Consider the following 26,803-nt stretch of genomic DNA (forward strand, 5'->3'; position numbering starts at 1 on the left):
TTCCAAGTCTTAATATAATTATTTTGGAATAACATACAATTCATATTTGACAGAGTAATACCCAAGTATTTTACCTTTTTCTCAATTTTAAACCATTTTGCTTTCCAGTTTCATTTGGTCCTGTATTTTAATATTTTTAGTTAACTTTTGTCTTCTGATTATTAACCTTAAAACCCACCACTACACCAAATTTTTTCAGTCTTGTCATTAAGGGCTCAATTTCCTTTAAAGGGTCCTCCGAAACCAACACCAAATCATCCACAAAGGCTCTTAACTTATAATTCTCCTGTTTCACCTTTAAACCTCGAATTCTTTCATCTTGTCTTATGCCTCTGTTCAGAACTTCAAGTACCAGTATAAATAGCAATGGGCAACCTTGTCTCGTACCTCTTTGTATTCTACATGGTTTGGTTAACTCTCCATTAACGACTATCCGTGCTGAGATGTATAAACCGACTTAGTCCATTTTATAAAATTGTCTCCAAAAGCCATATCTTCCAAGATCTTAAACAAAAATTTCCAATTTAAATTATCAAAGGCCTTTTCAGCATCTAGGAAGATCAAAGCAGCTTGTCTTTCACTATGTTTTTCCAAGTACTCCAAAATATCCAATACTATTCTTACATTGTCCTTCAGCTGCCTCTTACGTAAAAATCCATTTTGGTCTTCATAAATGATGTCCTGTAGGATACTTTCAAGTTTTCCTACCAAAATCATGGCAAACAGCTTATAGTCTCTGTTTAATAATGATATTGGCCTGTAATTTCTTGTCAATGTCTGGTCTTGACCTTCTTTTGGTATAAGCGTTATGTTGGCTTCCTTCCACATCTCTGGCATTTCCCCTCCCTCTAAGATAGAGTTCATCATCTTTTGTAAAAGCTGGAGGAGTTCATCCTCAAAACACTTATAGTAATTACTTGGGAGTCCATCTGGTCCAGGCGCTTCCCCCAACTTACTCTTTTTTATAGCATCTCCCACTTCTCTTACTGTTACAGATCCATTCATAATTTGTCTTCGTTGTTCTGTGATCTTAGGTAATTTCTACTTAATAATATATTCATCTATTTTTTCTACTGGTACGTCACAACTCTTATAGAGATTTGCATAATATTGATAGAATGCCTTTTGTATTTCTGAAGTATCTGTTAATATCTTGTCCGCCTCTTGTATTATATGCCAACCATTTCCATGGCTTATTTGCATATTCAAATATTCTTTGTTTGGCACAATTAAATTTTATTTTGATTTCTCTTGACATTAACATCGATAGTTGTTGTTGTAAGATCTTAATATATTGCAATATGTATTTCCAGGAGCTCTCTTTAGTTCTTCCTCTTTGCTCTTTATCTCCTCCAAAATACATTGCTTTTTCTCTTGATTCTTTTTCTTCAGTTGAGCATTATATTGGATTAAATAACCTCTAATAAATGCCTTACTTGCATCCCAGACCATTCTCATGTCTGTGCCTTTATTTAGATTTAATTCAAAAAAGTTATTTTAGTTTATTTTTACAGTCTTTAATAATCCTTTCATTTTGTAACACAGCTTCATTTAATCTCCATCTAAAAGTATCCCATTTCCCCCAATAAGTCATAGATACAGGATTATGATCTGAGAAAGTCTTGAGTAGGACCTCTATTTTAATCACCCTAGTGGCAATGTCTCTTGATGTCAAAATCATATCTATTCTTGAGAAAGATCTATGTCTTTCTGAAAAAAGATATACTCTCTTGCATTGCCATTTTTCTATCTCCACAAATCAATCAAACCCAAATTGTTCATTAAATCAAAGAAAGCTTTGGGCAATTTACCCTGGAGTATCTTAATATGTTTCTCAGAGCATCTATCTATCTTCGGGTCAATCACTCCGTTCCAATCCCCCATCAAGCAATCTGTTAAACATTCCCCAATTTGGTTGTTGGGGGTTTTCCGGGCTGTATTGCCGTGGTCTTGGCATTGTAGTTCCTGACGTTTCGCCAGCAGCTGTGGCTGGCATCTTCAGAGGTGTAGCACCAAAAGACAGAGATCTCTCAGTGTCACAGTGTGGAAAAGATGTAGGTCATTATTCCAGGACACCAAAATACTGGACAACACTTCCAACTACTTTGTCAGACTGCACAGGGAAGCCATTGAAATTCACAAGCATAAACAAAACTTCAACAGGAAAGAAGAAACCTTAAGAATGAACACAGCATGGCTCCAGTTCTGAAAAACACCAGGCCAACAAAACACTCCACACCCGACAATAGCCCTGCAGAGAAGATTAGCACATCAAGCACCAATCCATATACAAAAGAACCTCCTCAGGATACAGTGAAGCCTCCCACCATTAACATTCCACACCCTGGGAAACTCTTACAGAATGACTCAGCTCAACCCCACCCCTCCTGAGTAGATACAAATGACCTACATCTTTTCCACACTGTGACACTGAGAGATCTCTGTCTTTTGGTGCTACACCTCTGAAGATGCCAGCCACAGCTGCTGGCGAAACGTCAGGAACTACAATGCCAAGACCACGGCAATACAGCCCGGAAAACCCCCAACAACCATCGTTCTCCGGCCGTGAAAGCCTTCGACAATACATTCCCCAATTTTTTTGAAAAATCCGGTTTTATTCTCATTTGGAGTATAGAGTCCCACCACCACCATTTTTGACCCCTGTACATCGATTTCTACTGCCACATATCTTCCATGCTCATCACTCAATATCAATTTAGGCTTTAAGTGTGATTTAATATACAAAGCAATTCCATTCTTCTTTTTCATATCTGCTGCTATAAATTCTTCACCCAGAACTTTATAAGTCAGAAATTTTATATATTTTTTTCTAATATTTTTTTTTGCAAACAAATCATATCATGTTTTAGGTTCTTCAAATAGTGAAATATTTTCTTCCTTTTGGGGGCTGAATTTGCCCCATTTATGTTCCATGTTAAACTTTTGTAATCCATCATGCCATTAGTTTTTTAAAGTTAATAAAAAAGGAGAAAAAAATCAGAGGAATGTATATATGGGAAGATAGAAAAAATAGAATTAAATATGAGCCCCCACTTCCTCCTCCTCCGTGCTCTGGTCCAATTGTTGCCCTGTTGATACTTCTGTCAAACTTTTTGTCAAAATGCCAAAAACACATTCTGTGTTTTTCCAGAAAGTCTCTGGCTTTATGTACCAAGTTCTGCCTAAATCTTTGTCCATGAAATGTAAAGATCACACCCTCTGGAGTATCCCATCGAAAAGCATGTCAGGATAATAAAATAAACAAACAGATGAGGCAGCTAGCAGTGACTGATCTGTGTCATCAGTAGTAACAAAGTGATGACAGGTAGCTATCATGTGACACCAGCCAGGTGATGTACTTCTCTGTAAATGTCAAGGACACCTGGGCTGGCACAGTGAGTCAGCACTGTGTGGGGATAGGCTACTAAGTAATATATAAGGATGCAGAGTCTTGTATTGAAAAGAGCTCCAGCTCTGCAGGTTGCTGGTAAAGCACTTTGTCAGTCAACGTAATGTACCTGTAAATATATCCACCTGTAAATTATATAATACACCATTTGTACTGAAGCTTGGTGTGTCATGTCTTCTCTTGAACCTGCCACTGAGGCCTGTGTAGCATAATCAAAACCGCAACAGGGTTATGGGCCCAGTTCCTGCGTGGCTGCACTAGGCTTTGGAGGTTCAGAAGCGAGAGAAAGAATGAGAGAGCCTGGAGCAGGAGGTGGGTGTCCACGTCTGACGGTGAGAGCAGCCCAGAGGACGTGTTGGATGGTGTTGCTGAGCTTCCAGTGACTGCTGAAGTGGGTGAGATGGCGCAGTCCACGGCAGTGCTGGTGGATAAGCTAACAGCAACAAATTACTCTATTTGGTCCTTCAAAATGGAACATTATCTAAAGAAGGAGTCGCTCTGGAGGTATGTAAATGACCCTCCAGTTGCTCCCACAGCTGCCGAGGTAATTGCTGAGGAAAAAGCCCTGGTGCACATTATGTTGAGCCTGGCAGATGACCAACTGTTATATGTGCAGGGGAAGACGACGGCAAAGCAAGCGTGGGATGCTTTAATGGCTGTGTATGCAAGAGCGTCTGCTGGCTCACTCATAGCCTTGACAAGGCATCTGTATCGCCTGGTTATGAAGCAGGGAGACTCTATGCAAGGACATATAAATGCTTTGACTGAATGTTTTCAGCAGCTGGAAGCAAGAGGAAAAGTCTTGGAGGAGCTGGACAAAGTGTATGTATTACTGAGTTCCTTATCTGAAGACTATAATGTTTTAATAACATCACTTGAGTCCTTGGACGCAGTCCAACTAACACTATCATATGTGTGTGGACATTTCCTGGAGGAGGAGCGGAGAGTCGGAGCTGCCGGGAGCCGAGCCAAGCCTGAGCTGAGTGATGGGGCCAGCCAAAGGGGCTCTGTGAGGGACGACAGCTGACTGCCAGAAGCAAGCAAGTCAACTGTTTCCCTTGTGAGAAAATATTTCCTTTGTGGGTCTACGACACACCTGCGGTGCAGATGTCCAGAGCTGAGGAGGAGGCGACAAGCACCTCAGCATCCAGGGAAAGGCGAGCAGGCGAGGCTCATTACCACAGAGGAGGCTGGAAAGGGCCAGTATTTCATTTTGGATTCGGGAGCCACACAGCATATCAGCATATCAGAGGCTTTGCTGGATGAAACAAGGCAGTCCAGCCTGCAGCATGTATCCCTAGCAGACGGGAGTGCTGCAAATGTGTTATGTGAGGGAAAGCTACACTTCCCTGCTTTAGAGTTTGTTTTCACAGGTGTCCTTTGTGTTCCTGCGTTGGAGAACAACTTACTAAGTGTTAGTGCCTTAGCAAAGGCTGGGTTCTCAGTCACTTTTGCCGGAGATGAGTGTTCAATATCTAAAGATGGCAAAGTGCTGATAAAAGGTTTGCTCCAAAACAATGTGTATATAGTGAATAGTGCTGCAGCCAAGGCTGTAGTAGTTACAAATAAGGCTAAGCATATGAATTGTATACATTTGCTACATCGTCGTTTGGGGCATGCTAGTTTTAAAACAGTAAGCCAAACGTTATCACTGTTGACTAATGAGAAGGTTTCCCAATGTAATGAATATTTAGATTGCACTGTTTGTAAGCAAGTGAAAACTAATGCATTTCCAGTGGCCAAGGAAAGCAAACGGGTGTCTCAGAAACCCTCGGCACTGGTACATTTGGATGTTATAGGTCCTTATCCAAAGAGTCATTCTAATAATCGTTTTGCCCTGATAATACCTGATGATTTTTCCCATTTCTCTTGGGTTTACCCACTTAAGCAAAAGTCAGAAGTGTTTGACACATTCAGGTATTGGGCAAAACATGTACAAAAGCAATTAGGGGTAGACCTGAAGACCATCCAAACTGATCAAGGTGGGGAATTTATGTCAACAAGGTTCAGCCAGTGGCTGAAGTGTAATGGTGTTGTTCAGAGGTTAACAAACACCTGTGTACCCCAGGAGCATGGTCTGGCAGAACGAAAAGGGGGAGTTCTGCAAACAAGGTTGTATGCAATGCTGGCAGATGCAGGTTTGCCAATGTCCTATTGGGCTGAAGCTCTGTCAGCAGCGTGTTTCATAACTAATTGATTGTGGACCAGTGCTACAGATAACATCCCTTACAGAATGTTATACAAAAGGGATCCAAGTCTAAGTTTTCTGAGAGTGTTTGGTATGCCCGCTTGGGTACACATCCCTTTGAAGCTGAGAAGAAAGGGCCACACCAAAACAACTAAGCTAACATTTCTGGGTTATCAGAATAAAATGAAAGCTTATCGCTTTGCTAATGTAAATAAGAAGCTGAGCTATAGCAGGTCGGCAAGCGTTTGCGAAAATAGGAATTGGGAAAGGTTACATGGCTATGAAAGTAAACCACAAGTGTTGTTACCTTTGTCCAATGGTGGTGATAGTACAGACCAAGGGTCTGAGGTGCTCAAACAGGAGGCTGCTACGCCAGGAAGGCAAGCCTCAGAGGATGCACAGAGTTCTGGGCATCAGATACATGTATCCAGCAGAAGCACAAAAGGGATTCCACCAGTAAGATATGGCTTTGAGCCAACGGTCAATTATGCGTGTGCCAGAGAACCAAGTAATTACCAAGAAGTGCTTACTCTTGAGGGGGAAGAGAAGCAATTATGGCTGCAAGCCATGCAAACAGAGTATGAATCACCAGTGTGTAACGAGGTCTTTAAACAAGTGTTTTCACCAACTGTAAGGTCCGAGTCTCTAAAGGTTGCCTTGTACAAGGCAGGGATTCAAAGTAAAGCAAAAAGACCATTATGACTGTAAAATAGCATATATTCGCGTGCACCTCAGGAAGAGGTATATATGCAAAAGGTTCCAGGTATTGGACACTAAACAAGGTAAACATATGTGTATGGCGATAACACATTTTTACAATGGTTCATGAAGATGGCTGAGAGGTTGTTTAGGATCAAACACCTAGGGCCTGTAAGCAATTACCTAGGGGTAGAAATCATACAAACCCCTGAAGGGTATTATGAATTATGCCAACAAAATAAAAATGCAAAACTGCTGGAAGAGTATGGGTTGTCAGAAGCCAAGAGTGTGGCTGCACCCATGGTTACAGGATTCATAAAAGAGCCAAACAATGAGTTATGGGAAGATGTACAGAGGCATCAGTACCTGATAGGTTCTTTGTTATATTTATCCTGTTGGTCAAGACCTGACATAAGCTACGCAGTTCACTTGCTATGTCAGAGCAGCCTGTCCTTACAGAAGGACAGCAGCCAAGCGTATCTTACGTTATCTGAAGGAACGATAAGTTACAAACTTGTACTAAGAGTGTCTGGGGAAGTACAAGTACAGGTGTATTGTGATGCAAGCTGGGCAGACTGTCCAGATGGAAAGTCAACGACAGGTCTGGTAATTTTCCTAGGCAATGCCCTGATAATGCACAAGTCAGTCCAGCAATCTCTTGTTGCTACAAGCACTTGTGAAGTGGAATTTGCAGCATTAAGCAAATGTGTCATACATTTGGAGTGGGTTTTTCAGCTTTTGCAGGACATGAAGATTGAATGTAAAGTTCCCATTTCCATCTTATGTGACAACACAGCAGCTCAACACTTAGCTGAGGACTTTGGAGCCAAGTCAAGAAGCAAGCACATTCTGATCCGATATCAGAATGTAAAGGACAGTGTGGGCAAAGGTTTTGTAAAGCTGCAGAGATGTTCAACTGAATGTAATATTGCTGATATGTTTACTAAGTGTTTGTATACTGAGCAATATGTACAATTAAGAAATAAACTGGGAGTCACTCTAAGCTGCCTAGGAGGAGTGTCATGATAATAAAATAAACAAACAGATGAGGCAGCTAGCAGTGACTGATCTGTGTCATCAGTAGTAACAAAGTGATGACAGGTAGCTATCATGTGACACCAGCCAGGTGATGTACTTCTCTGTAAATGTTAAGGACACCTGGGCTGGCACAGTGAGTCAGCACTGTGTGGGGATAGGCTACTAAGTAATATATAAGGATGCAGAGTCTTGTATTGAAAAGAGCTCCAGCTCTGCGGGTTGCTGGCAAAGCACTTTGTCAGTCAACGTAATGTACCTGTAAATATATCCACCTGTAAATTATATAATACACCATTTGTATTGAAGCTTGGTGTGTCATGTCTTCTCTTGAACCTGCCACTGAGGCCTGTGTAGCATAATCAAAACCGCGACAAAGCAATATTCTTCTGTTTTAGTTTTTCCACCAGGAAGCATATCTGCCATGAATGTCTATGGGTTCTGCCTCTGGCTTCTGAGAGTGTGGGAAGTTCTTTATTGCTCCATGCCAGTGGGTTATCTTACAAATCCTTGCATAATCCTTGCATTTATGAAAAATCGTGTGGGAATTACTTTCAAAATAATCATCTGGGCACCACCAGTTGTTAATTTTGTGCTATAGTGCTGTTGTAAAATTTGCTCCTTCACCCTTCTTCTTACAAAATAGGCCAGTACATCCCTTGGGACTTTCCTCATTTTGGCATATTTAGAGTTAATTCTATACACTCGGTCAATTTCTGTTTGCATTGCTTCCTGATCCCAATTCAAAAACTCTGCCAAGGCCACAGTCATTTTATCTGTAATGTCTGCATCATCTTCTTCTGAAATGGATATGAACCTCAAAGCAAATTCTTTTTCTCGCATATCTAACAGTGCAAGGTTATCCAATTGTTTTTCCATCTGTATATCATGATAGTCGACTTTGTTTTCTGTTATCCCAACCTTCTCATTCATTTGATTCACTTCTGCAGACCCATGTTTCATAGATTGGTCCAATTTTTGAGCTTGTTCTGTCATTTAATTTCTCAAAGCAACAATCCTTTTATCTATTCATTTCTCAAGAGAGTCCATTCCCCACCCCACATTCTTTCCCAATTCATCCATCTTATCAGCCATTTGCTGGAAATATTTCTGAAACTGTTCCATTTCTGGAAAATCTATAGATCCATGCCAAGTCTTTTTTGAAGTCATCATTGTAAATATTCTATAATTGTCAGCAGGTGGCAGTAAGCAACTAGGATTCTCCAGCTAGGAAATTTCCCCCCCTTTCCCTTCACTATGGCAACCCTATCTCTTTCACTCTTTAGATCTGTTAGACCAGTTGCCATAGCAACCAAAGAAAATATCAGCAAGGTCCAAACAATTCTCATCTTCGTTAGTCAAAACAATAAGTTTCCCAGCTTCACTTTTTTTTTTTAATGAGCAATACTTTTAATCCCAAGCATATTTTCCCTCTAAAACTGTCCAAATCCACAATAATAAATCTTGAAAAAGAATTCAGTATTTAGACTTTTTACTTTCCAGATCTATAAATCTTCCACAAAGTTGGAAAAAGATTTATTCAAGTGTCTTTTATAGTCTCCTGAAAAAAGGCTTTCTCCGCAAAGGATATTATCACATTGCTTTGGAGAAAATCTCTCTTTGTTGTTAAATTAATTAGTCTCTTCTAACATCAAGAAATGAGGAGCGGAAATCTTAGTGTCCTTTAATAGGCTCCAGCACAGCTCTGAGTAGAGATAACTGTCCCCAATTCCGACGGCTAAGATAGGGACCTGAATGCCAAAACCTCCATCTCAGCAATAAAGCCCCCCCAGAAGCACTCTTTGGAAGGCAGATGGGATAAACTCACGATCTGACCTCTTATTCCAAGCAGATAGCCAAGTGAAAATCTCTCACTACGGCAAATTAGCTGTGCTGTCTCTCAGCTCTTGCCAGGTGTCCACCTTCCTTGACCTCCTCACCAGAACTCCTTTAACTTTCATTTCTAAAGAGTTAGAAAGTTATCTGGTTAACAGAGATACTGAAAATTGGATAATCAATGGCTATACTTCTCAATAAGTGATTTATTAGAATAGTTTTATAATGCCTAGTGTATTTTATAAGGCAGAGCTAATTCACTTTGTGGCTAAAACATGCACATAAAATTTTAAATTTATATGAAACCAAAATTTCTAATAGAGCTATACCATTCCATTCAGAAGAATATTGTACTATGATTACACTTTAAAAAGTGTAATTTTTATTCTGTGTATTTTTTATTCTGGCTGAGTAAATAAGTCTTTCCTTCACTGCTACAGATTAACCAGCAATGTCTGGAACTGAACCTGGTATCTTTTGCATACAATATACTTTATCATAGGCCACTCTGTAACCAGGGCTTTTTTTCTGGGAAAAGAGGTGGTGGAACTCAATGCCCTCAGAGAAAATGGTCACATGGCCAGTGGCCCCACCCCCTGATCTCCAGACAGAGGGGAGTTTAGATTGCGGTGACGTGGAGGGCAATCTAAACTCCCCTCTGTCTGGAGATCAGGGGGCGGAGCCACCAGCCATGTGACCATTTTCAAGAGGTTCCGGAACTCCGTTCCACCGTGTTCCAGCTGAAAAAAAGCCTTGTCTGTAACTATTCTAGTGACTCTATGCTGAACTATAACTATGCCGAGTTACATTAAAAGATTATACCTTTCTTGAAGCTCTCAGAATATATCTCTACCATCCGCAATATTATCATGCATTTATTTGATGAGTCATTGTGTGTTTAAACAATTCAGAATACTGTTGCTTTGGGCTTTAAGCCATATTTGCCTTCCAAATCACTGTAAGATGTAAAATAAGGACAGAATGAATTGTTATACTGTCTCTAGGACCAAAAAGTGATAGATCCTTAGGATTAAGCTAGAATGTAGAAAAAGATGCATTTTATGGGGTTCTTCAATAAAAGCATAGTAGGCCAAGATGCAGCCTTCTTTCAGGAACATACTAGCAGTAAACTGATATCATAGTCACTGGCACACAGGGTATCAAAACATTACAGAATTATGTTTGTAATTCTTGTCTAAGGGAATTCTGAGACTACTATTTGTGAGAAGTTTGGGGATTTCGGAGAATTCCAAGGTTTTTATGAGAGAATTATGACAGTTTAATTGATGTATTAGTAATACAAAATAGGCCTATAGTGGATAAAACCCAGATTACTTTGCTTCAAAAGACACATTCTCAGTTAGAACAAGTGATGATAGAAAGGTTCTGTAGTCTTCTACTTCCCACTCAGTTTCCATAAAGACACAGTTTAATCACTCACCAACACCAAAGGCAATGGAGGAATACACAGCAATGTTTTCCTTTTTAAACATTTTGTACTGTGTGCTACTGTCCCACCACAACTTTCACAGCCCCTTTGCTCTACTGGTAGTTTCATTTCCTCTAAAAAAAAATGAAGTCCTTATTACATTCAGCAAAATGTCACTTACAGTAATTGCATTAAACGTTTTTCTCTGCTTGGCAGTTTCATAAAGCAGTTTGCTTAAAGCCAGGAAATTATGCTACTAACATTCAGGGTCATAGTGTATAGTTTCAAAAGATACAGGCTTAGATATAGTTCAAATATAACTCAGAAAAACAAAACGTTGTCCTATAATAAGTAATATTTCATAAGCAATTACAATATTATAATAATTATTATAATAATTTATAATTATTTCATTCACAGTATATTCAGAGAAATTGGCAAACTGTATTGTATAATACAGTCCAAATACACTAAAATATGTTTCACTCTCTCCTCTAGGGTTCATCTGTATGTCAACTAACAACCATAGGACTGACTGTTATATTACTTTACACTTCAAGAGCCTGTTATAATCTGTTCATACTAACTTTTTCTCAAAGCAAGACAATGAATTCTTTTGACTATGACTGGTACAATGTGTCTGATCAGGCAAGTATCAAATTTCTGTTTGACAATGATGATTTTAAATTTTATATTGATATCTGTCTACATAAAGATAACACAAAATACTTCATAATCAAGAATAATTATTAGATGGGATCCTGTTCACGCTTTAGTGTAACCATTCTGCAAAGAACAGTAACAGATATATTTTTTGCAGAACTGTTCATAATATCATAGATATTGTAGATGCCGCATTTAACAACCTTTCCAAAATAGGCAGATCCAATATAGGTATTTACATGGTAACTTATACATATAATTGTAATTCAGGGTGCATTATAACAAAGGGAACCAGGCAGCAAAACTACCATGTTCTGCAGAGAAATCATTCTTACTTATCCTAAAGAAGACAATAATGAGTATCTGCTTCATTGAGGCACAGCATCATGACCTATAGGACCCCCATCCAACATGAGTCCCAGCCCTCTCTCAGTCCACAGCTGGCCTCTGGCTTTTAGTATCTTTATAAAAAATAATTAATCAGGTATGCCAAAAGAGAAGCAGAAGTCCTAGAGTATTCAGACTTCATAGCCACTCTAGAGTTTGCATGTCTCCTACACTATAGTGTACTCAGCATAGCAGTGCATAGCCTAGCCTAGCCTATAGTTCATTCTGCCATTTCCTTCAGGGATCTGATCTCTCTAGTTGGGAGATGAGTGTAATTTCAGGAGAACTCCAGATCCCACCTTGAGTTTAGTAGCCTTAAAATCATCATAGAGTATCAGATGCTGAGAAATCCAGAAGCAGCTCAATTTAGCCATGATTGGTATCATTTCAACATTATAACTCAGAGCCAAGCTACAAGTGACGAATTACACTTGCATGGCAAGTGAAAAGTCTCACGTGTATTCCTCCATGTTCACTTGCCATTCACTTGCTCTCCACTTGATCAAATGGAGCTGAAGTGAATGGCAAGTGAACAGGGAGGAATACACGTGAGTCTGTTCACTTGCCAGGCAAGTGTAATTCGTCACTTGTAGCTTGGCTCTCAGATCTAGGATAAATCTACACAGTCTGTGTCCCTCAGAGCTAAACCAGATGAGACAAATTACACAAAGACGCTAAAGTGAAGGGAGACGCAATGTTAGCTGGGAAGCATAGTTTGAATTTCACCTCTCTCTACAAAGTGGGCTAGATCGCTCTTCAGAGGGTTTGGTAAGAATTGACAGCCTTTGGGGAGGCAAAGAGGAAATTAACATTTTTATGGGCTCTGTAGAGAAGTGAAATTATCAAGCCTGCTGAGGAGTGATCTAGCCGGCTCTGTAGAGAGAGGTGAAATTCAAACTACGCTTCCTGGATAACATTGCATCTCCCTTCACTTGAGCATCCCTGTGTAATTTGTCTTGTGTGGTTTAGCTCTCAGATTGGCAGGACATCCTCATTTTAGAAGATTGAGAATACAATCCTAAACAGAACTATGCCCTTCTTACTTCATTAGAAGAGTGTAACTCTGGTTAGGATTGCATTGTAAAAGCTTTTGATTCAGTATCATCCAAATGCAAAAGAACATTCTAACTGATAGGATACAGAGGAGAGACAATCCCTGTGAAATCTGCTGTTAGGGTCAGTTTCTGCTTATTGGTTTGTTTAGCCAAGAAGATTGTAGATGCACCCAAAGAATCTACCAGCAGATACCTGATTTGTACACTTGATTCTGCTCATAGATTTAGCAGGGGTCCCATGTATGTAGTAGACTGTTTGGTATTTTTTCTATCTTCCACAATAGATAGTTGAAATGCTGCTGTTGTTTCCAAGTGTTGAATTTCATTGTTCACTTTTAACACATTACTTTAATTTTTCAACAGGCAGATCTGAAATGCCAGTTGGGTGATGCTGGATATGTAGTATTTGGAATAATACTGTTTGTGTGGGAGCTGCTGCCTACTTCCTTAGTTGTATTCTTCTTCCGTGTTCGAAACTCTACAAAAGACTTAGTAAGATTTAATTTTTTTGCTTCCTGTCCAGAGATCTGCTTGAAGTGGCTTACAAGTAAAAACAATAATATCAGAAAAATAACCATAACGATTATCAATAGTAGCAAGCCATATAAAAACATTCAGTAACTTCAAATAATATAAATAAAACAGAGAGCAGGGCTCAAAAACAGGATCATCACTGGTGGGCTGAATACTATGGGATGCAGTCGTCCTGAACAGTATGGGATGCAGGCACAAGCTGTTTAGGCCTTTATAGGGAAGAACTAAGAGTTTAAAATGCACCTGGAAACAGATGGGGAGCCAGCAGAGATCTTTCTGCACAGGAGAGATACAATCCTTGTATCCAGCCCACAATGTCAGTTAAATAGTCACTGTATATTAATCATAAATCAGCAAATTTGAAAAGATTAGCTCAGCAAATTCTAGCTGTTATTACCAGGAGTATTGTACTGAACATGATAGTGGAGAATGCCCTCAAGTCATAATTGACTTATGGCAACCCCTGGTGGGGTTTTCATGGCAAGAGACTAACAGCAGTGGTTTGCCATTGCCTGCCTCTGCAGGCCTGGTCTTTCTTGGAGGTCTCCCATCCAATTACTAACCAAGGCTGGCGCTGCTTAGCTTCTGAGATCTGATGAGATCAGGCTCATCTGGGCTATCCAGGTCAGGACCTATCCAGGTTAGGACTGTACTGAACATACTGATGTGTCAGTCCCAACTTATTTAAAGCAAAATATGTTTTTGTTTCAAAGACTTTGAATATAACTGTTTTAGTCTTTTCACATGACGTCAAATCAATAGTGGAAAACTGGAGACATCCTTTTCATATTATTTTGCTTTAAAAAAGTAAGATAGCAAAAGACAATAGGAATCCAACTTTCATTTAATAACTCAGCCACATCAGATACTGTTATAGAGGGAGTAATGGCCAAAGAGAATAGTAATATACTTCATATGCAATAAATGTGTGTAAGTAAGCAGTTAAATCTTCCCTACTGAAGGAAGATTTAATGAAAGTGTGTCCTGGGATCCAATGTAGCAGAAGTGAGTTACAGGATCTAAATTCAGGCCCTGTTTAACATCTCTGTTCATAAAAATTTGCTAAAGACTCATCTTTTATTATCCTATTCTCCTTATTTTAATGCAAGAGACTTTCATCTTTTATTATCCTGTTCTCCTTATTTTAATTCACTGTTTCTGTTTATCCCCATTTAAACTGAAGTCAGTGCATATACATATACATAAACTGAGAATTTGAAGTGCAAGGAGAACCATGTTTTTTCAAAGGTTAGAAACTTAAGAGTAACACAAAAGGTTATTCCACTAAGATAATGTAATGCTGTGGCTGTTTCACAATGTGTTAAAAGAAAACTTTTACGTTGGTCTCATCATGGTAAAACAAAGCTCATTTGGAGTGCTGTGTTCACTTTGGTATACCATAATTTTTTATAATTCAGATTATAGGTATGAAGGCAAATTAGAGAAGGAAAGGGCTTTGATATGTTTTACAATATCAAAATGAAGGGCGATCTTGTATTATAAATATGTCAACAAAATTAATTAGAAAAAGTGATTTCTAAGAAAGGGCTAGCAAAGTTCTTGTGAAAGACAAGCAAATGTTTGCCATAGATAGGGAACTGGAGAATAAGTAATCTCATTCACTATAACTTTCAAATGCTTTGCCATAATTATATTAGGGACCCTGCAGCATCACAAATCAGGCTCATATTTATGAATGGAACAGAGTCTGGTCTCAGTTCCAAGAATGTACTGCAAGGAGGGTTGCTGAGCTTCCATCCCTTGAACAAGAAGGGTGAAGGATCATTGAGAGTCTTGACCTATAGAAGAATTCCTGTGGTAAAAGGGAACCTTGTGGGGCATGCTCAAAAGAGAGAAAAGAGGATCTTCAGAAAAAGTCAGGGTATCATGACCAAATCACATCACAATTCAGTTCACTATTTTAATTATTTTTTAAAAGAGTTAACACAAATTTGTGTGTGGTAGGGCCACCTATGACTATTAACTGTAATGTAACTTCTATGTTCAGAGGCAGCAACCTTTTGAATACTACTGCTAGAAGGCAACAATGGGGGGAATCTTTGGCTATTTGTCTCATGCAGCCTGACCTTGTATTCTTATGTGCTTACCCTAAATGTTGCTGCTGTGGAATAGGTGATGCCCAGGAGCAGCATGGAGTGGCAGTCAGAGGTCTGCAACAGGAGGTGGAAGTTTGCAGAAATTGCCTCACCTTCCATTAGTGGAAATTTTCTGTCTTATTCAACTCATTGTTTTCACTGATCTGATAAAGTCGATTTTAACGTTTGCTAACTTGTTTTCACTTACAGGACTCTTATTTATTATATGATACAATTATTGTAGGATTGGTTGTTCTTTGTAAACTTCTGCTTTTGTGTGTAGTATTATATATTTGTAATACAAATCTAAAATTCATGACAGCAAACCACAGGGAAACAGATGGATACAATACTGAATAACTTCTTTCTCTCCTAGACCAATCCAGGAATAGTTCCAAGTCATGCATTCAGTTCAAGATCTTATTTCTTTGACAATCCTCGCAGATATGATAGTGATGATGATTTGGCATGGAGTATATCACCACACAGCATACATGGCAGGTGAGGCAAACATGAAAACTGAGAGTGTGTAAACGGAACAAGGAACTATATTTAGTGCTCCATAACTTGTTTCATAAAGTCTTTTAGGCAGGGCTTTTTTTCTGGGAAAAGAGGTGGTGGAACACTCTATTATCACATGTGCATATGCAAAGCATGTGTGCACTCCCGGAAATGCGTGATGATGTCACTCCCAGGAGTGACATCACTTCTGGAAGTACCGTCACTTCCAGAAGTGATGCTGCTTCCAGGAACCCAGCATAATGCATTACGATGAGATAAATATTAGTAACCTTGGAAAATTACACTATTATGAGAAAAGGTTTTTTTCCTTTCTGTATCCTCTACAAAAAGTGAAATCTTCCATTCCCTTTCCCAAACATTTCATTTCTTTGGAATCATGTTTTAAAATATGCAAGAAAGAAGGGGCCTCAAAATCCAAAACCCATCTCACAAATCTAAATTCTAACAGTTTCCCTCTGCCAGCATGGGAAAAAAATCCAAAATTCTTTCTCAAAATTCCACAGAGTCTGACATTCCTAATCTAATGAATATTGAATTTTCAAATTTTCAGGGAGGGTTTTGCTTTACTGGAGCAATTCAAAATTAGATACTCAACTTTAGGTGCATTAGATTTATACTTAGTTTAAAATGGCTTTTTTTTGTTGCCTGCCAACTCTACCTTACCAGTGTCTAAGCTGTTGTGACATTGTCAAATGCTCATAAATATTCCAATGTCCCAGACAAACAATATTCATAAAAACTTCCTTAACACCTGTATGCCCACTGCAATTTCAGTGATGTTAATCAGCTGAGGGTGAGGAGAACCATTTGAGTTACAGCTATTAAGACATAAGAACACCTATATGCTGATGAATATATTGATGAAAGCCTTCTGGGACTTGGACACAGTTAGCCATTCCTAGCATAAAACTGGAATAACCATAACTGATATTTTAACTAATTCAAATAACTATAACTGATATATTTAACTAACACAGAACCGATCTGCATTCAAAAGCTGTGGGAACCATATCAATGTCAACTTCAGTCAACAAAAGAATGAAAGCAACACACACACACACAGCTCGCACCCCCCCATGAAAAGAAAGCAGACTGAACTCAAAGCAGCACACATACACACACAGCCCCACCCACCCGAATGAAAATAAAACAGAATGAACTCAAAGCAGCACACACACATGCACACATGCACACACACAGAGAGAGCCCCACCCACCCAGAATGAAAATAAAACAGAATGAACTCAAAGCAGTGTGCACACACACACAGAAATCCCTGAATGAAATGAAAGCAGAATGAACTCAAGGCAGCTAAGCCTCCTCTGGAGAGCCGGCCCCAGCAACTCTGCTTGCTTTCTCTCTCACTCGTGAATGAAAAAAAAGCAGAATGAACTCAAAGCAGCTTACCTTCCTCTGCAGAGCCCTACCGGGCCCCAGCTCTCTCTCTCTCTCTCTCTCTGACGAATGAAAAAAGCAGAATGAACTCAAAGCAACTAAGCCTCCTCTGCAGAGCTGACCCTAGCAGCTCTGCTTGCACTCACTCTCTCTCACACACTCACGAATGAAAAAAGCAGGATGAACTCAAAGCAGCTAAGCCTCCTCTGCAGAGTTCGTGCTGGGCCCCAGCTCGCTCACTCTCTCTCTCATTGTCTCTCACTCATGAATGGAAAAAAAATGAACTCAAAGAAGCTAAACCCTCTCTGCTGAGCCCGCAGTACCGAAGGAGGAAGGAATCATGTGGGCAGATTCTAGAGCAGCTGGAACAGCATTCCAAAGCGTTCCCCCTCAAAAAAAGCCCTGCTTTTAGGAATTTAAAGTAATGAAATGTTTGTTAACTAGCAGATAGAAAATCCTGAAAATGACAGCAATAGAATCCATCAAAGCTGACCAGTTATGTTCAAGAGAACATCCAAATATAGTTCTGAGCATGCTAGCCCTTTAAAAGTAGTTCTAATTTGTTTCCCAGCCATTCTGAGCTGGAGATTATTTTCTCCATTGCTTTCAAGAGATACTTGAAATCTTAAATTGATTGGCCCAATCTCAATAACCAGCTACTTTTCACAGCATTCATATAACTCCACAACCTATCTATGATGTATATATAAAGTGCTGTCAAGTCACAGCCAATATATGGCAATCCCAAAGGGTTTTCAAGGCAAGAGACAAACAGAGTGGTATTTCCATTGCCTGGCTGTGCATAGTGACCTGAGACTTCTTGGTGGTCTTTCCTCCAAGTACTAACCAGTGCAGACCCTGCATGGCTTTAATATCTGACAAGATCATGCTAACTTGGAAAATCCAGGTCAGAGTTTTCTAATGCTTAGCATCTCTCATTTATGTGTGAATGATTCCAGACTCTACTTTTGTCATTCTGTTCCACTGAACTGTACAATACCTGGAGGCATCATCCAAATGTGAAAATTCTCTCTCTCTCTCTCTCTCTCTCTCACACACACACACACACACACACAATTAGAATAAAGCTGAAGAGAAACACTAAAAGAATCATAGTGCCAAAATACAATCCAAATAATATTCTTGAAGAATTTAAAGACCAGGTAAGGAAAAGATTTGCAATACTAAGTTTAATTGATCATGAGCCAGAAGAACTATGGGCTGAAACCAGAGATACTATCAAGGAAGAATGTGCAAAGACTATTCCTGTAGCCAAAAGAAAGGAGAAGCCTAAATGGATGACTGAGGAAGCTCTTAAAATTGCTAAAGATAGATGAGAAACAAAAGGTGACAGAAATAGGGCCAAAATTCTAAATGCAACTTTTCAACAACTTGTACACAGAAACAAAGAAATCTATTATAATAACCAGAGCAAAGTAATAGAAGGCAACAACAAAAAAGGAAGAACAAGAGATCTGTCCCAAAAGATCCGAGAAATCAAAGGGAAATTCAAGCCACGGCTTGGAATGCTGAAAGATCAACATGGAAATACAGTAACTGATCAGGACAAAATAAAGGAAAGATGGAAACAATACACTGAAGAACTATACAAAAGAGATGGAAGGATGACAGACACTTTTGACAAAGCATCTTTTGATGAAGAACCAGAAATCCTAGAAAGTGAAGTAAAAGCTGCACTCAAAGCAATTGGGAGAAACAAAGCAGCGGGAGTAGACGGAATACCAATAGAGATACTTCTAGTTACAGAAATGGAGTCCATCAGAATCTTAACAAAAATCTGTCAACAAATATGGAAAACAAAACAATGGCCCATAGACTAGAAACGCTCAGTCTACATCCCAATTCCAAAAAAGAGGGATACCAAAGATTGCAGCAACTATTTTATTTATTTATTTATTTATTTATTCAATTTATATACCGCCCATCCCAGGGGCTCTGGGCGGTGAACAGTTAAAATTGATAAAAACAAAACTAAAATCAATATACAAATAATAAAACAAATTAACAAGGTGCAGTGGTGGGGAGAACCTTCCCCACCCCAAAGGTGGGAGGCCGACATGGCACCGCCCCCTTCAATCACCAAACGCCTGGCGGAACAGCTCTGTCTTACAGGCCCGGCGGAACGATAATATGTCCCGCTGGGCCCGGGTTTCCATTTACAGAGCGTTCCACCAGGCTGGGGCCAGGACTGAAAAAGCCCTGGCCCTGGTTGAAGCGAGGCAGGCTTCCTTAGGGCCGGGGACCACAAGTAAATATTTATTCGCTGATCGGAGCGATCTCCGGGGAACGTACAGGGAGAGGCGGTCCCGAAGATATGCCGGTCCCAACCCACTCAGGGCTTTAAAGGTAAGAACCAACACTTTGAACCTGATTCGGAATTCAACTGGAAGCCAGTGCAGCTGGCGCAGGACAGGTGTGATGTGTGACTGGTAAGGTATACCAGTCAGGACCCGTGCCGCCGCATTCTGGACCAGTTGTAGTTTCCGGATCAGGCCCAGGGGTAGCCCAGCGTAGAGTGAGTTACAGTAATCTAGCCTGGAGGTGACCGTTGCATGGATCACTGTAGCCAGGTCCTGGGGCGTCAGGTAGGGGGCAAGTTGCCTGATCTGACGAAGATGGAAAAATGCAGACTTGGCAACCGCCGTGACCTGGGCCTCCATCGATAGGGAGGCATCCAGGAGCACACCCAGACTCTTTACCACTGGCAAAGTTGCCAGTGGTGTCCCATCCAGGGCAGGGAGCTGGATCCCAACATCTGGCAGCCCCCGTCCCAGCTGCAGGACCTCCGTCTTCACTGGGTTCAATTGGACTATTACATTAATTTCCCATACAAGCAAAGTGATGCTCAAAATTCTACTGCAAAGACTCTTACCATATATGGAACGAGAAAGCTGGATTCAGAAAAGGAAGAGGCACTAAAGAGCACATTGCAAATTTACGATAGATTACAGCAAAGCTTTTGACTGTGTGGATCATAAAAAGCCATGGAGAGTCTTAAAAGAAATGGAGGTGCCACAACCTGTACTCTGGACAAGAGGCTACCGTCAGGACAGAATATGGGGAAACAGAATGGTTTCCAATTGGTAAGGGTGTTGGATAAGGATATTATCTCCCTACTTGTTCAACCTCTATGCAGAGTATATCATAAGGAAAGCTGGATTAGCTCTAGAAGAAGGTGGAGTGAAAATTGGTAGGAGGAACATCAAGAATTTGAGATATGCAGATGACACCATATTACTGGCAGAAAATAGAGAAGATTTGAAATGACTACTGATGAAGGTTAAAGGAGAAAGCGCTAAAGCAAGATAACAGCTGAACATCAAGAAGACAAAAGTAATGACTATTGAGGAATTACACAATTTTAAAGTTGACAATGAGGAAATTGAAATTGTTCAAGACTTTCTATTCCTTGGCTCAATCATCAACCAAAAGGGAGACTGCAATGAAGAAATCAGAAGAAGAGCAGCTGTGAGAGAGCTAGATAAGGTCCTTAAAGATAAAGATGTCTCTCTGGGAACCAAGATCAAGATAATTCAAACTATGGTAATCCCCATTAGTATGGATGGATGTGAAACTTGGACAGTGAAGAAAACTAACAGGAAGAAAATTGATTCATTTGAAATGTGGTGCTGGAGGAGAGTTTTGCAGATACCATGGATGGCCAAAAAAACAAACAAGTGAGTATTAGATCAAATCAAGCCTGAATTCTCCCTAGAAGCTAAAATGACAAAACTAAGGCTATTGTACTTTGGTCACATCATGAGAAAACAAGATTCTCTGGAAAAGATAATAATGTTAGGAAAAATGGAAGGCAGTAGGAAAAGAGGAAGACCTAAAACAAGATGGCTTGATTCAATAAAAGAAGCCACGTCCTCCAGTTTGCAGGATCTGAGCAAGTTTGTTAATGAATGGACATTTTGGAGGACTTTCCTTCATAGAGTCACCATAGGTCGGAGGCAACTTGACAGCACATAACACACACACTCCCACACAATACTCTGAGATGGGGATCAGTTACACATGTTATAAATGCCCTGTAAAGAGCCCTGTGGTGCAGAGTGGTAAGCTGCAGTACTGCAGCCCAAGCTCTGCTCATGACCTCAGTTCAATCCTGGCGGAGGCCAGGTTCAGGTAGCCAACTCAAGGTTGATTCAGCCTTCCATCCTTCCGAGATCAGTAAAATGAGTACCCAGTTTCCAGGGGATAAAGTGTAGATGACTGGGGAAGGCAATGGCAAACGGTCCCGTAACAAAAAGTCTGCCAAGAAAATGTTGTGATGCAACATCCCCCCATGGCAGACCTCCTGATGATACCTGGTTTTTTGACCACTGTGGGACACAGAGTGTTGGACTGGATGGGCCGTTGGCCTGATCCAACATGGCTTCTCTTATGTTCTTATGTTCATGGGTCAGTAATGACTCGGTGCTTGCACAGGGGACTACCTTTACCTTTAAATGCTATAATACAAATTTAGTACTGAAATCCTTCTTCCTGTATCTCAAAATGTTTTGTTTATAAAAACACACACTCTCATTTACTTTGAGTAAATGAGAGAAAACCTCCTTCACTTTAAAATATGTCTAAGGAATTGTTTAGATAAGTTTTGGTTCTCTGCATTCCAGCCTCATCTGCCCATGAATTTGCAACAGGGACTTGGATTGTAAGAGAGCAGAAACACTCTAGCTGTGGCCTAAATTTTTGCTTAGTGATCATCCTGGTAATTAAAAATTCTAAAAAAACTACTTTCTACTCTCTTACAATCTAAGTCCCTGTTCCAAATTTCTGGGCAGATGCGGCTAGAATGCAGATGACCAAAACTTGTCTACACCATTCCTTACTTATTTTAAAGTGAAGGTTTTTTCTCTTCCACATTGAACAAAGTCGAATGCATGATTAATTCTGCATTTTGTTTTTCAGCTTCTCCCCTGATTACTATGACTGGGCACATCAAAATAACAGTTTTGTAACACATGTCGGATCCCTGCAGCATGATTCTGTATCAGAGATTGAATGATCAAGCTCAACAAAGCACCAGACCAATGACAATTTTTTTCATTATTTAAAAGTTACAGGACATTGTTGTGTTCAAGGTGTTAAAATGGTTCAGCAAAAATATAGGTGGAAAAACCGTTTATGAAGCTACACTTTAGTTACATTTTCATTCCAAGATACCATATTAAAGGTATGTTCCTGCAAGAATTTGCACATGTACTTTGTATAACTAAGATGAACCCTTACCGAAGCCAGAGAATCTCCTTTTATAATGAAGAATGAGGATGGACGAAAGTATTTCCAAGACTGAGGTTTCAGAGTAAATAGTGTTTTGTATTTTAATTATTTTGTATGTTGAAAAAATACTGCTGGAAATTAATAGAATACTTTTCTAACATTGTAATTTTTTAAAATATGTACAGAAATGGTTGCGTTTCAAATACCACAATCATTTTATAAAGTATTCTCTTACAGCTTAACTGTTGTGACAATTGGAGTTACCAAGTGTCTTTCAGCCAATATTAATATACACATATTAGCAGTTAAAATTACAGCCTGTCCCAGAAAAAGTCATTTTAAAAACAGCCTTACATTAATTAATCTGCATGACATAAATGGCATTCTAATGGCAAGTTAATGTTACGCACTGTGATTGTGTCCATTAATAAGGCAAGAACAAAAATAGGTTCAAGACTTCCTATTTGGCTGGAATCCAAAAGTGCTGTTCTGCCAGGATAATGGCACACGCTAAAGGGGCAGCATTTCCTTTGAAGGGGGTATGATTTTTGCTGACATTCTTGCTGCTGACCTCACCATCCTTTACCCTGTTGTACATGAGAGTTTCCTGCATCCAAAAAAAATTATTTCAGGGGGCTACAAAGGAGGGGGAAATAGGAAAATCCCATTCTTCAAACTTTGTACTGCTTGTGGAACTTTGGATCTAACCTGCTGCTAAGATAGTTTTGTTTTATTTAAGCACAGAACAATAATCCTCAAAATACACAGAGACCAGTACTTGATACAAGCAAAATTGCTATTTGTAACAATTTTACACAAAATTAATTAATCCTGATCACAAGTCTCACTAATATGAAGACAAGACTGAAACTGGTAACTTTTCTGGATTAGATAGACTACATCTTGTAGTCTATCTTTGATTCATCTATACAAAATATACCTACGCAAAACTCATTTGTATGCATAATTTCCAAGGTCCATCTGTGATTCTTACATATCAGTGAATGTCACCCCTTTATCTGAAGATCTGGTGTCAGGTTATAAAAAATCCAGTCTTCATCTGCCTTATCTGTTCAAAGCTATGGTTAAAGAACCACAACCTGAATTGTATTTCTTCTTTTGCAGACTTAAAGAAAATACATTTTGTTACTTCCTTTGCTGATACCAAACTTTCTACAAGTATGACTTGTCTGCTATTTTGTGATCTAGGTAACAGCAGAATTCAGATCAAAAAGGCAAATTAAAGGGTGCAAGTTAATTAAAAAGAATGCAAATGAGCGGGTGAGAATAGTTCAGCTAAATAAATTCAATAAAATGGGTTCTAGCCCCAGTTTACTGATCTCCTTGAGGACATCAATTATTAGAAGCTATCATACCTGCATATAATAGGGCTGTATATTCATCGCAAGCTCAAAACACAAAAATTCTGCACCAAATAAAGCTGAATACTGTGGCCTGTATAAAGAAGTTGCAGGTAGCAGCATCAAGCCCAATCAAAAGCCATGTTTTATCTTTTATTAAGATCAACCAAAATGCCACAAAACAGTGTGCAAGCTTTCAGATTCTCTAGAACTCTTCATCATGTTTGATGTTAAAATAAAAAAAAGTGGAGGGCTTGTTTTCCAGATCATGGGGTTAAAGCATCTTTGTCTGCTTCCTGTCAAATGCCTTTAGGATGTTTAGCTGACTTTAATAGGCACAGTGTGTGGCTAGCTGGTATAAGATTGTGCCCCTGGCACACTGGGATGATGAGACAAAAACTGGAAACCTCCTCATGAAAATTTGACCAACTGCTAGTTTTTGTATTTTCAATGAAGGGTTTATATATGCCACCTTAATTTAGCATGATTAAATGAGTGGTAACGGGCCAGCTGCAGGTATTCCTGAATGAAGTGTTTGATGAATGAATGGTTTGGATCCATTATAATATGGCTTCAGACTTGGTTATGAGATTGAAACAGTCTTGGTCACCTTGGTGGATGATGTATTGCCAGGACACGGACAGGGGGAGTGTGACCCTATTAATTCTCTGGGACTTCTTGGCAGCTTTTTATACCCTCAATCATAGTATCATTATGGACCACCTTTGGGGACTGGGAGGCACTGTTCTGCAGTGATTCCGGTCCTCCCTTGAGGGTAGTTTTCAGAGTGTGGTGCTGGGTGACTGCTGCTCTGCCTCTTGGCCTCTGGGGTGCTCCAAGTGGTGTTCTCTGGGGATATTTGTCCATCTCCCTCTATTGCTGTCTTCTCCCAGCAGGTGAAGACTTTTTAAAATTCATTTGGCATTCTCCCAATAACTGTTATTGGCCTGCCTCCTTGCTCCTGTTGTTGTGTGTGTCCATTGAATTATTTTTATATTATTTTAAATGTTTTAAATTTAAATTGTTTTAAAATGTTTTAAAAATTTAACGTTTTAATGTTCATCACTTTGGGGACCTATTTGGGTACCAAGGCAGTATACAATGGTTTAAATAATAAACACCCACTGGTACTGAGATTTCTATGCAAACCCCTTCACAAGCAATTCAGGACATTCCCTTAAAGCTGTTGATGAGGAAGGTGGTGTTCTTTATAGCAATCATATCTTCCAGGAGGGTAGAGGAACTAGGAATTCTGAAAGGAATGAATTCTGTATATTCCTCCCTCACATTTATTCTGAAAACAGACCTGGCCTTTTTACCAAAGGGGAATTCTAACTTTTCACAGATCCCAAGAGTTGGTCATCCTGTTTTTGCCCCAAAGCTTTCTACCGTAAGGAGAATAAGCTAGATGCAAAAATGGCATTTGAGGGTTTTTTTGTATCTTATAAACAAGGAGCACAAGACTACAAGGCACAAAGGTCCATCACCAGCAGGGGGCTGAGAGACAGCATTGTTCAAGCCTACCGAGTCACTAGGCTTTGTCTCACCAAAGAGCACTATTCTGTATGCGATTCAACCTCTTCAGCAGCTCATTACATTAATGCACTTATCAGGAACATTTACAGGGCAGGACTCTGGTCTTCTCCAACCATGTTCATAAAGCATGATTTAAGGAATATTTTATGCTTCCTTTCCAGAAACTTGCTCAAACCAGCTACAAAACTGTCACCTTTATTTGCAGTACTCTAAATAACCTAACTGGATGAGGAGGGATGGCTGAGGACTGTTTTGTTTCCACCAAAGATGTCAGTCAACTGCAGTAAATTCTTGCCACTTTCCTAGGACTGAGAAAGGGAAATTGGGCTGACTATGAAGCTCCCTTTTTGTTTAGCACCAGGACAGCAGGCAGGCCACTCCTACCCAAATAGGCCCATCTGTGGGCAGGGGCCAAGGTTTGTGTTTGTGTGCAGTGTAAGTGGTTGGCCCAGTCTCCGCCATTTTAATGGCAGTTTTGTATATATGGCTGCTTGTAATATTAAAAATGTTCAGGCCTCTGGAGTTAAAAATGGCTACTGTATTGCCACCAGAGAGCCTCTAACAGTTGCTACGTCCCACCCAGGAGAATACAGCATGCATGGAATGCTGCACAGGAAGGCAGAGTGATTGAGAAGCGATTGGATTTACTATCTCTCCGGCCTCACCGATGCCCAGTGCAACAAAGGTCTCATAGAGTCATCTCCACTTAACACATTCCTGTCCCTTCTTCCGTGATGAGATCCTTGATTGAGGAGCTAATCAAATGACATTCATATATTTATACATTTGTTCCTGGGAGAGAACAGTCCCTCCCTAAAAGTACTTAATTTAGTGCCGGTGGACTTCATCAGCAAACTATCCTTTTTGTGCAGCACTAGAACTAGTTTTACATTTGTATTCACACACCCCGGCAGCTGCCAATCAAGGTACTCAAGCCTTTTGTCTAACCCAGGAACTCACTGTTGGAGCCTTTGTTCTAATGGCTAGGTGGGCTCTTCCACCTCAGGGCACACTTCACTTATAAAGGTAGAGCTCTGGCCCCATTCAAATCATTCACACTTCCAGATCCATAAGCGTTATTCCCTTGAGGTTTGCTCTGAGCCTCTTGCTCTCTTGGCCAAGGACCCTGGACGTTTGAAGCTTTTCTCTCTCCTCACCGCGGACTGGACTACTCTCCAGGATAGGTAGATATACTTACTCCCTCTCTCTCTATCCCCAATTTCTGGCTAAACTTCCTAGGTCTGTGTGTGCAAATGATGATCATTTTTATCCTGTAATTGTGAGTGTATGTGCACGCCATCTTGTTCTTTAATAAAAGTTATTGCTTGACCTTAAGAACCAGCCTCGTTTGCTATTTTGGAAGGGACCTGGTACACACTGGTGATAGATCCCAGTCACCACCTCTCCTA

The 26,803-nt window shown here is 39.9% G+C and overlaps 1 protein-coding gene across 1 annotated transcript in view; it reads left to right on the forward strand.

The window, feature by feature from the left end:
- The window catches only part of GPR137B (G protein-coupled receptor 137B), a 48,103-nt gene extending 21,973 nt beyond the window's left edge, over positions 1 to 26,130 (forward strand). The window contains exons 4-7 of the mRNA XM_054976445.1: positions 11,095 to 11,248; positions 13,069 to 13,193; positions 15,708 to 15,832; positions 22,186 to 26,130. Coding sequence (XP_054832420.1) covers positions 11,095 to 11,248; positions 13,069 to 13,193; positions 15,708 to 15,832; positions 22,186 to 22,282 — 501 coding nt within the window. The 3' untranslated portion in view covers positions 22,283 to 26,130. The remainder of the gene's footprint in view (positions 1 to 11,094; positions 11,249 to 13,068; positions 13,194 to 15,707; positions 15,833 to 22,185) is intronic.
- Positions 26,131 to 26,803: the final 673 nt, after the last annotated feature.

The sequence above is a fragment of the Eublepharis macularius genome, chromosome 1, assembly GCF_028583425.1.
Source record: "Eublepharis macularius isolate TG4126 chromosome 1, MPM_Emac_v1.0, whole genome shotgun sequence".
Taxonomy (NCBI): domain Eukaryota; kingdom Metazoa; phylum Chordata; class Lepidosauria; order Squamata; family Eublepharidae; genus Eublepharis; species Eublepharis macularius.